Here is an 11871-nt window from a genome sequence, read left to right as displayed (position 1 = left end):
ATCAATTCGATATGTAGTTTACATCAATTCGATAATCAAAATCATATGATTTCATCAGTTTTCAAAATTAGATATAACCGTGTTATCATTTTGTGCAACCTATCTTATATGAGAGAATTGTGTCCATTTTCATAATTAATTTATATCTCCATACCTTTTTGTTTTTGTTTTTATAGAATCTACAAATCGAAATTTATATCTCATGACCTCATCAAATTGTTGGGTTGGCCCAGCCGGCAATATCTTGTGGTGCGGGTTTGCTGTAGTCATATACTCTTGGGTTGGGTCACTCAACTTGGGTTCCAAATGGTGTTAGTTTTTCCCTAAGCTGTAGTCATACTGTTATTCCAAAAACGTGATTGGTGATTCAGTCCTTAAATATAAAATCAAGAAAGAATAATAAAGGACTAGAGTCACAAATGGTGTTAGTTTTTCCCTAAGCTGACAACAAAATCAAGAAAGAATAAAAAGGACGTGCAACCTCACCGAGAGGGTAGTTCCAAATAAGACTAAGGTCCCAAATGAGCGCAGATCAGCTCAAAGCTGACCCTAAAATCAACAAAAATTGCAAAGGTATCTCTACTCCAAACAGAGTCAACCATACCCTAACAAAATAAGGCCCAGAACAATCACAAGATCTTATAACAAGATTTCAAGATACAAAGCTTAAGATCTTAGAACAAACACTTGAAGATACAAAAGTTAAAAAGCAAAACAACCACAAATATTGAGGGTGCAAAGGTTATAACCCGCCAAAGAAATAAAATGGCTGATGTGAATTCTTTACAAAATATCTAAAGGAGGATGCAGAGTTAAGAATAGGGGTTCATTTTTCAGCCAATAGCAGCATTAGTTGTGACGGCTTGCATCACTTCATCCCCATCACCTACTTCAGCAGCAGTGGTTGAGCCAACCACCTCATCCCAGAGAGGAAGTGCAGTAGTGCAGATGCTGAAACATGTAGCAGAGATCAAAAAACCATGGGGCAGAAATAACTTTAAGATTACAAAAGTAAAATAAAAAGAAAATGTCAGAGCAACACTCATACCTCAAATAGAGTACATAATCAAATCATAAACGCCTTATCCCCATCTTAATAGCAATCGCAACGGAGGCGCATTGCTGGCATGACAAAATATTTTCCAGATATAGCTTTCTTGGTTTGATCATTCTCTTTGCCTGAACATCCCTAGAGGAGGTAGTAGACTGAGAACATGAGGCTGCTCGTATTGTATGGAATGATCGGGCCTTAAAGGTCCAACTCGACCAGCCAGTGGGAAAAATGTTAATCTAGACCAAGGAAAAGAAAACATCACAAATTAGAAAACAAAGAACAAGGTAATACATCAGCACAACTACCAATTTGGTAGTCTAAAAAACAAAACTAAAAAAATATTTAAAAAAAAAAAAAAAACTTAAACAAGGATTCCTTTTCTTTTCCTTGTACATAAACAGGGCTTCCTCCTCTTTTTTTTTTAATTTTTATTTCCTTTTCTTTTCTTTCTTTTCTTTCTTTTTTTGTTTTTCACATTTGGATTAATTATGGTAGAACATAGGACTGGCGACATCACCAAATCATCTTGGGATGACAGACACCACCGCAAGAGGCACCTAGGTCATGCCTCAACCAGGGCAGGCATGGAATACACCATAAAGAAGGGGGCCAAAGGCAATGAAAGATAGAGGATGTTGCACTCAAGGGGAGAACATGTTCATCTAAGAAAATGGTCCAAATGACTAGAGAGTACAACCAGTTTAATAAAATACAAAAGAACTGTATATACTGGCATACCTCAGTAGGATGGTTGTTGAGTATATGGCATAACGGAGCTTAAAATTGCACAAAGAAACTCTTTATTATATTACTAATAAACTCATACAGATGAGGGGAACCAAGCAAGGGTGAGAGAGAGGAGACTAGGAGGTGAGACATACAGATTTGAGAGGGGGGAATCAAGAAAGAGAACCAAAAGGTGAGAAAGAGAGTTCAGTCCAGTCGATATCCCAATGAGAAAGATGATGATAACCCCTACAGGATAAGGGTGGTCTCTCAAGAACCATTACATGTATCCCTTGTAGATTAAAAAAAATATATCTGATTGAAGTTAAAGTACAATAATCTCACATATTAATAAGGTTACACTATATAAACAGTCATGTAGGGCAAGACAACCAAGAAAGGCAAGCAAAACATCCCAATCGGTATTTTTCTCACTTTCAAGTGCAAACAGGAAGCACTTTGATACATAAGCACAATGTGTCATCATGCAAACACATTCAAAGATGGATGTAATGAAGTAAATACGTACTTAAAGAGACAAATGTAGGTTTTTGTTGTCGTGCTTGTCTGAAACTCGACCTATGTCTTACATCCAAATATGATACACATCTAAACAAGTTAACTAAGACATTCAAAAAACAGCCCAACCTCTTTGTTTGAAGCTTTGTCACGATCATTTTTAGGGACTATGTTGCTCTTACAAATTTTTGAATAAATGGCTTCCATCTTGCTAGAACTAAAACAGATAGCTGCCTTTGGCTCTTCTGTAACTGATTCCTCAGGTCCCTCGATACCAACCTACTCAAGAAATACTTGAGAAATCAACAGTCCCGAGTCTTTTACTTTACCCCAACATCAAGGGCAAAAATAAACGAATAAAGAGGACTCAACATGTAGTGATCTTATTACCTTTGCGTTGCGATTCATTTCCCCATCCTTCAACTTCCTCTTCACCAATTCCTTTGCTCGAATTGCATACCTCGTTGGTTGGATAAATCCTTACAAAACAATATAAATATAGTAATAAACAAATACATAAAATAAAACAAGTGAAACAAAATCCTTTTCTTTTGGGGAGCTACTTCCTCTTCCTTTTCTTTGATGTATGGAACACTTAAAACTGTTAAAAGCCCTGAGTCAACCTCACCTAAACACCTCTCAGGTCTTGACCTTTCCCAATAACATAGATAGCCTCAAGTCAACAAAACAAAACAAACATTCATCAATACAGAAAATGATAAGCACGTAGAGATATTGAGTTCAATTTAATATAATAACATTAAAAGTCGACTCAATTAATGAATGAAAGACAATACGAAATAAATATCCTCAAAAGGTTGTATGAACATTAACAGAAAAGTAAAAGTCACGGACCAGATCTTGTTCAAATTAATGCCTCGGTACTTTGGCAGTATCTTCGCTCCCTGGAGTAGCCATGCAATATCTAAGGCCACCTGTTCTTTTGACAACTGTCACAGAGCCAAACAAATTGAAAAGAATTGAGTGTGCCACAAAGTGGGGAATGAAAAAGGACATATCAAGAGGGGAGAGATGCAAGGATTACATATATATATCAACTGAGAATAATCCATCAATGAAAAAAAGAAAAGAAAAAGAATCCATGGCCAGAAATGAAAACAAATATGTTTTTCCCTTTTGTAGATCAGGAAAAAGAAAGTATATAAATAAAAAATCAACACGAAAGAAAAATAATTGATGTTGGGAGGGGGTGCTAAGAACTGAATTAGTCTTGGATTTTCATGAAATGCAACCAACAACGATTAACTAGCATTTGATACTTCTTTTATGTTTTAAATGGACCATCCGAAGTATCATTAATTCTTCTTTGATGCTAGAAACGCAACCACTACAAGGAGTACATACATTAGCTCGTTCTTGCCGAATATATGCTTCGATAGTGTCACCCTCCATCTCAAAAAATTCAAGCAGCACTAATACAGATGTAAATGCGGCCTTCTTCTCCTTGCCCCCCAGAAGCAACTTCTTTTGTTCATTGTAGGATGTGGGTTTGTACTCCTCACAAATTAGTGCTTCCAACTTACTTAAGATATATTGGTGGATAGATATGCGTCCATTTGAAGTAGAACCATCTCTGATCTGAGACTTGAGTAGAGCCACCTCTTCCCTAGCAGTCATCAGAAGAACAGCCAGTTCTACAACATTTCCTTCCTTTGCATAGTGACAAATTTCTAGCTCAGCTTCTTTCGTGTTCAATACAAGCACCCTGATAGAATCCATCTGCTTTTTCTGCAGGAATGTTAATGTTCAAGATCAGCAAGCTTCGCAAAATTTCTCATCAACGCCATCACACAATTTTTTGAACTATTAAAAGGGTAAAACATTAATTCTTTGGCAACCAATTTAAGTGAAAATGCAGTCAATTGATTAGAGAGAGAGAGAACGTCTATGACTATAGCGACCCCGGTCTTTTCCCATTTGATTATTGTATCCGGACTTAGGTTCCGTAGATTCTGTCATTGTATAATTGTTGTTGTTGTCCTTTATTTTCTCATTTGGAATTATAGGATGTGTTGGGCAGGTTTGTTTCAGGTTGGTTGGGTTTAGAAACCAAGTGTTGCTGTCCAGGTTTTTGGTTTTTCGCTCGAGCGAGGAGTTGGTCGCTCGAGCGAGATGTCGTTTTGGTTATTCGCTCGAGCTGGGGTTTGGTCGCTCGAGCGAGAGATGGCGTCCAGTATGGACCTGTAGCTTTGCATTCTTAGCTCGAGCGAGCTTTTCTTCGCTCGAGCGAGTTAGTTCATCCTTCGCTCGAGCTATAGTTCCTTCGCTCGTCGCTCGAGCGTGTGTTTGGTTTCAGACCTGAGGGTTTGAGTTCTTCGCTCGATCGAGTTTTCTTTCGCTCGAGCGAGCTTTTGGGTTACTGGCTCGAGCAAGGCTTCCTTGGCTCGAGCGTAGCTTCTTGTGTCTGGTCGCTCGAGCGACCAAGTCTTCGCTCGAGCGAGCCTGTCCAGTTTATATACACAGCAGCGGGTTTTGATCAGTTTTTTTCATCTTCTTTTGATTCCAAACCCTAGGTCCGACTTCTCTCTCTCCCTACTCACCTTCTTTCTTAGATTTGATCTATTTAGAGGGTGTTTCTACCCTAGTTGCTTTATTAAAAATATAGAGGGAGTCGAGGGCTTTCATTTAATCTGAACATTTGGCGATTTGGAGCACATTGGTATTTGGGCACTCATCTCTGTCTTCACCATTTGGGTTGTTTTCTTTGAGGTAGGGATTTCCTACTCCATTTTATAGGTTTTGTTCTAAGTTTTGGTATTTTGATATGTTGGGGATACTTTGGTAATTTTTGGAAAAACCCTAGTTGTATTATTAAATTAATTTGTATAATTAATTCATGGAATTGGGGAATCATTGATTAAATGGCGTAGTTGGATAATTCGAATCATTTGTCTATTGAATTGTTGACATGGTTATTTTCAATTTAGAAATAACTGTTTTGGGCTATCGGTGGAGGATAGTCGTGATTGTTGTAGACATTGCATGTGGATTAGGAATAACTGAAACTAATCACATTGATTAAGTCATTAATTTTGACTATTGCATTGATACAGAAAATACGTGTATTGATTGAGCATTGCATTTGCATACATTGTTTTTGTGTGTGGGAGGAGATAGGGGATGTACTCCATGGTTTAGGGGAAGATAGGGGATGGACCTCTAAACCGGATTTTGTTTGGGAGGAGATAGGGGATGGACTCCATTAGCATCACTTTTATGTGTGCTTATTTATATAGAAGTGTTTTATTGATACAGCACTAAAATGTGTATCAATCTGGAAGTATGAAGTGTTTTGAATTGAGCTTGAGTCTCATTTGTTTGTTGATATTGGGAGAATGTGAAGATGATATATATAATTCACTGTTGTAAGTTTGGCCAGGTTCTGAGCCATGTTGATAAAATTGGAAAGTAAAACGTGTCTTAGACAATAGTGTCATGAGACTGTAAAATGAAGTAATTAATTATCTTGGTTAACCATCTGTTGAATGCTATTGCTTTATTTATTGCTTATATGTGGTTTAGTATATTTCTACTGGGCTGTGGCTCACCCTATATGGGAACATCATTTTCAGGTTCAGGTGATAAGCTACCTCCAAGGACTTAGCTTGGAAGGGATTTGGATTTCAAAGACTATCTTTAGTTAATTGTCTTTATTTATTAGTACATGTAAACATCCAAGCCTAGGGCTTCTCTTGTATTGAGTTAGAACTCATCTTTTTGTATCCAAGTGTTGGCTTGGAAAGATGTAAGCCTGTAGGGCATTTTATTCGATGTTACATGTAATGCTTTTATTTAGTAATACTCTGATGAATGAATTAATGAATTGTTTTCTTTAAATGGTGCATGTCAATGACATATATATATTGGGTTTATTTTGAGGGCGTTACAATGACCATGCTCAGCCCTACAAGCAACTCAAAGAAAGGTTTTCTAGGATTCCACATCTCAAAAAATATTGATGACCTGGAAAACAGAGCTCTGGCCACACACACACACACACAAAAATAAATAAATAAATAAAATCTACGGTAAATGTCCTCCTCCACTTCGAAAAGGTAACAAAAAGCTTTGAATGGAGATAAGTAGATAATAAATAGTCGTAGTTCCATACAATATTGATTCAACAGCTGTATTTAGTGGCAGCTTCCCTTCTAGGTACCCCAAAGATTGTCCGACACCATAACACCTGTGATCAAATGAAGCTCCATGGCAAATAAATAACTCAATAAGGTCATAGTTATAAGTACGAGCCAGTGTATGCGTCATGGGCAATCTGAATGTGTCACTGCTGTAGAAATCAACTGTCTGACTGGTCTCTCCTTGAAACAATGCGGCAGCACATTTAAGGGCTCCATATTCAAAAATCCATTCCCAGTGCACCAGCGGGATTACATCAGCTTTATATTTATGGCGATTAATTCCGGACACAAATTTATCCTTATCATCATCGATGATTGTACTCCTAAGTTCGTAGTCCTCTTTGGGAGAGACGTCAAGCCCTAAATCAAAATTATCGCTGCATCTCTGGTAATGTGGACATAATTGAAAGACCAGATCACATTTCAATTTCACCGATATAAAACAAAACTTCGTAACTGTAAAGAGAAATAGGAGGACTTTGAATGATAGAGCACTTAGCATACCTCATCATTCGAACCCATCAACACTTGCTAAAATTCAAAGATGCCTATCCTTCATACCAACAAAAGATTTCATCATTATGTAAGAAGAAAAGAAGAACATGAATATTTACCTACGTCACTCCACGGCAGTTCGAATTATTAATTTGTAAGTAACCATTGTAACACAGTTATTATACTAAAGAATTAAGGATGAGAGAAAGGAACCACAAAATGTGATGTTTAGAAGAGCAATAATTTAAAGCAAGAGGACAACATCAACATTCAACACATTCAATCGATTTGCCAAATCCTATCTTTGAACAAACCACAAGGGCTGAACTTCCTACATATGTACATATATATTACACAGAGCTAAACAGAACGCCTGAGGTCAAGAAATGTGTCCAACACTTCTTAGGTGTCTACGACTAAGAAATTAATACATGATCAACACTGTTACACTTACAAAACATGATTATCAAAATTTTGGAATTTGAAAATTCACTATCTTATACAAGTTGAAAATATATATCTAGTAAGACTAATCATATTTAAATTTCACTTAAATTTGTAGAAAAATGCAAAAGGCCTGATTAAATGGGGACAAAGACACGAACACAGATGCGGACACAGGACACAATGATTTTAAAAAAATGGGGACACGGACACGGACACAGACACGGTGGGGACACAGCAATAAAATATATTTTTATATATTTTTATTTGCTATCTAGATTAATATTACATCCACAAACAATCCATATTAACAAAAACTAACTCTATTCTATATATATTTTTAAAAAGTACTTTTAAATTAACACATATAGTTTATATCTTTTTTAATGGATGATCTATTAAGTATGTAAATCTAAGAAAAAAATAATAAATATTCAACATTCATCAAATGCACTAAATAAAATGGGAGAGAAGACAATTTGGCGTGTCCTTAATGTGTCATCAAAGTGTTCCCGGCGTGTTCCTGAAAATAAATTAATTAAATAAGGGGACACACCATGTGGTGTGTTCCATATGTGTCCCTGCTGCGTCCCCAAAGTGTTCGTGTGTCCGGCACGAATACGGCACTTGCTTTGAAGTGTCGATGCTTCATAGAATATATGTATATCTTACATGAATGTAAGATACCATTGTGACACTAGACCTAGGAAGCACGGATACGGCAATGTGACGAAACCTTAAAAAATAGGATATAGGTGCAGAGAGGATATGTTTGTAAAAAATATATATATTTATAATTTCTAAAAATATATTATGCATAAAAATAAAACCAAAAGCAAGAGTTCATTCGTTTAGTCAAAATCAAACATTGATTCGGTACTTGCCAAAACCAAAAGCAAGCTAATAAAAAAAATCTACTAAGCTAGGAATCTTCATTCCCAACTCCTACTTGTTCCTTTTCATCTCTATGTGTGTGTGTGTGTGTGTGTGTGTGTGAGAGAGAGAGAGAGAGAGAGAGGTTGCCTACCTAGTCAGTGATCATCTGATTGTTTGTTATGTTTTGTTGAGATTGTTTATGTAATTGAGAAAGGTTAAGATTTGAGAGGTGTTTAGGTGAGGCTAATTCTTACCTTTTAACAATTTTAAGTGTTCCATATATCAAGGAAGAGGAAGTAAACCCCCAAAAAAATGTTGTTTTACTTGTTTTATGTGTTTGTTTTTTTTATATTATTATTATTATTATTATTATTATTATTATTATTATTATTATTATTATTATTATTATTATTATTATTATTATTATGTAAGGATCTATGCAACCTACGAGGTATGCAATTTGAGAAAAAGAATCAGTGAAAAAGAAGCTAAAGGATGTAGAAGAGAATGAAAACACAAAGGTAAGAAGATTACTATATGTTGAGTGCTCTTTAATCAATAGATTAATATAAAATGCTAGCACAACTTCATTGTATATCTTTCTTTTTTTTGGTTATAATATGACTGACTTATTGGGAAAAAAAAAACGCTAGCACAAAAGAGTTCCAATAGGATTTTGGGATACAATAGCACATAGCAAATAGATTTCCTAACCAATCTTAGCATAAACAGATACCAAGATAGAGTTGAGAACAAATTTCCAAGAGAGGAAACCCACCCGTTACCTACTACTCTGGTGTACAGTCCCTATATATTAATATATTGAATAAAGAGCACTCAACAAATAGTAATCTTCTTAAGTTTGTGTTATCAATCACTGCTCCATCCCTCAGCTTCCTCTTCACCAATTCCTTCTCTTGAATTGCATACCTCATAGGTTGCATAAATCCTTACCAAATAAATAAATAAATAAAGTACTAAACAAACATATAAAACAAGTAAAACTGTGTTACTTCTGAGATTTACTTCCTCTTCTATATATAACACTTCAAACTGTTAAAAGACACGAATCATCGCCTCTCATGTCTTGACCTTTCCCAATTACATAGACAACATCATGCCAACAAAGCATACCAAACATTCAGATAATCACTGAGTTGGGTTTGCTCAAATAGGCAGAATGATATGGAAGGATATAAAACATAACAAACAGGGTGTAGAATGATAAATAGTGGTACTGCTCATAACTTGAATAGCTAACATTTGGAACGCACATGCCCTTGTTCGACACTGATGCATATAACTTTGAGCGACAAAATAGGGCTCAGTGAGACGGTTTAACAAATCTGTGCAATATAAAACAAAGGGAAAAGAAAATATGTAAACTTCAAAATCTAGCAAGAAGAAAGAACCCTGATAACAGAGTTACTATTATACTGCAGATTTTAAGGAAGAGAAAAATAAAACCTCAAAATGTGATGTTCAGAAGAGAAATAATCTAAGCAAAACAAAAACACCAACCTTCAACATAGTCGATCAATTTTCCAAACAAACTTTAAAGAGACTGCAAGGGCGGAACTTTATTTAAATGTATATATATGCACACACAAAGCTAAGAATAACAAAAGGGGTTGACAACAGTGAGGCCATGTGGCGCCAGGCCATGAAAAAACGGTGGGATATAGACCATCAACAAAACCAATGGTTCGACCAATCCAAATTTGAATTTGATCCACTACTCTGCATATTAGGAATGGGAAACGGGGCAAGTTTGTATCTAATCCGTTGCACATATGTACTGGTTCACCAATTGGCACCCACACACACGTTACGCAAGGTATGCACATCTTTGTGAAGTAAAACAATTCTTGCCGAGTTTTGAACCAGTGACTTGAGAAAAAAAGCCTAACTAGCACTAAATGCCAAGCTCTATCATTGCCGACGTATCATGTATTGTTTTGCAAATTTTGTTATTACAAAAAAGAAAAAGAAAAAGAAATATATCACATAATAAAAAGCAGGCATCGTTGAGGACGTAATAGATAGAGAATAACTAGAGGGTGTGGGCACAAAAAAAATTAACAAAAACAAAAAATTAACGTATTATATAGAGTTATTGGCTTTCTCATTTTTTCTAGAGACTCAAAAAAGGTTTACACATAATTTTTTGCTTAACTTCACACACATTTGTCGGTAAGAATTGGATGAACTTAGTTTAGCTTCAGACATGAAAACGATGAACTCAAAATGAAAGTTGAGAGCTAGCCTAACTATTAACATAAATAAAAAATGTAAAGCGCAAACAAACAAATTTGAGCGAGCAGAGTCAACCACACAAAACAAAAACTAAAAACACACTTGTATAAAGTGTATAAATTAAAACCCAGGCATGTAGGAATAGACATTGAATTGAAAGAAAAGGTCCTACCTTTACTCTTTTTTATTTATTTATTATTTTATTGTTATTAATAAAGTGAAAATCATTAGGGCATCCATGGAATAAAGTGCTGAACTTTTTGAAACATCAAACCACTATTGGGTAACTTGAAGATGATAACTGTGCCAAAAAAAAAATTCTTATATTGGGCACAAAAAATAAAACATATGTTGCCAAATTTTTTTGCACATTAACCAATTTTATTTATTTAATATAATTTTTTAACCACTTCAAAGAAAGAAAACCCAGTAAAAGCCAATTTTATTCACATACTAATTAGATCTCCAATAATGGCAGCTATATAAACACAAATCAAACCAAGAATGACCCAATTTTTTTTGGTAAATATTTTAAGAAAATTTAAAAAGTTTTGAGAAATTGAAAAATGGGGTAAAAAAGATATAAGATAGGTAGAAACAAAACAATGAGGAGAGAGAGAGAGAGAGAGAGAGAGAGAGAGAGAGAGAAAGAATACCCGTCCGGTTCGGCAGAGGCGAATATTATGCGTTCGGCGATGAACTGGTGTGGACTGTAGAAAAAGCCTGTGGTGTGGTGTACACCAAAAACAAAGCTGGCCAAACAGTACTTTGCTTTTGCAGAAGCATTAATCAATATTTGTAGTCTCTTCTTTCTTTTTTGTCTGTTTCATAGATTTGGCCGTACATCCCATTTTTTGCTTGTCGAACCCTAATTTGGTTTAGAGGGTGTGCATATTTGCCCCGGCTAGGGCTGCAAGCTCCTATTAATGTCAAGTTTGGGATATTGAGAAAAAGTTAAACGGTCAAAAAGTTATTTAAAAAGTCAAAAAGTTAATACTATTCACTAAAAGTCAACAATTATAGCTGCACAACTTCCAATCTTAATTTTTCTCTACAAATCATTTTTTATAATTTTTTACTACACATTTTTCTATAAAAAGTCAAAAAGTTAACTCAAACATCCATATTTTTCTCCTCAATTTTTTAGTCCAAAAAAATAAAAAGTGCACTTATTTAGGACACCCCAAATAACTCCTAAAATTCAGGACAAGTCGGGTCACGGGTCATGAAATTTGGGCTACACCTAGGCTCGGGATATTTGAGCTTTGGATGGGCCGATGGATCAAGCCGCGAGCAGGTTTCAAGTCGCAAGTTATTTTTATACCCCTAAGCGGTATTTGA

The 11871-nt window shown here is 35.5% G+C and overlaps 1 protein-coding gene across 7 annotated transcripts in view; it reads right to left on the bottom strand.

Moving 5' to 3' along the window:
• Positions 1-614: 614 nt before the first annotated feature.
• LOC114276366 (uncharacterized) overlaps positions 615-11871 on the bottom strand; it is a 74401-nt gene continuing 63144 nt past the window's right edge. For 2 of the 7 annotated variants that reach the window (XR_014346650.1, XR_014346651.1), the window contains exons 3-10: positions 11187-11450; positions 6964-7007; positions 6432-6844; positions 3665-4048; positions 2690-3249; positions 2429-2578; positions 1049-1290; positions 615-951 (exon numbers count right to left, since the gene is read on the bottom strand). Coding sequence is in view for 1 of the 7 variants with exons in the window: in XM_082899042.1 (XP_082755168.1) it covers positions 2939-2972; positions 3155-3249; positions 3665-4048; positions 6964-6981 (531 nt within the window). In the remaining 6 variants the exon portion in view is untranslated. Of the gene's footprint in view, positions 952-1048; positions 1291-2428; positions 2579-2689; positions 3250-3664; positions 4049-6431; positions 6845-6963; positions 7072-11186; positions 11451-11871 lie in introns of those variants that run through there. The other 5 variants (XR_014346648.1, XR_014346652.1, XR_014346649.1 and 2 more) reach the window with 5 other exon arrangements.

This window comes from Camellia sinensis, chromosome 12, assembly GCF_055761805.1.
Source record: "Camellia sinensis isolate YWXY chromosome 12, ASM5576180v1, whole genome shotgun sequence".
Classification (NCBI taxonomy): Eukaryota; Viridiplantae; Streptophyta; class Magnoliopsida; order Ericales; family Theaceae; genus Camellia; species Camellia sinensis.
Note: the sequence above shows the minus strand (reverse complement) of the source record. Positions and strands in the feature narration are given on the sequence as shown.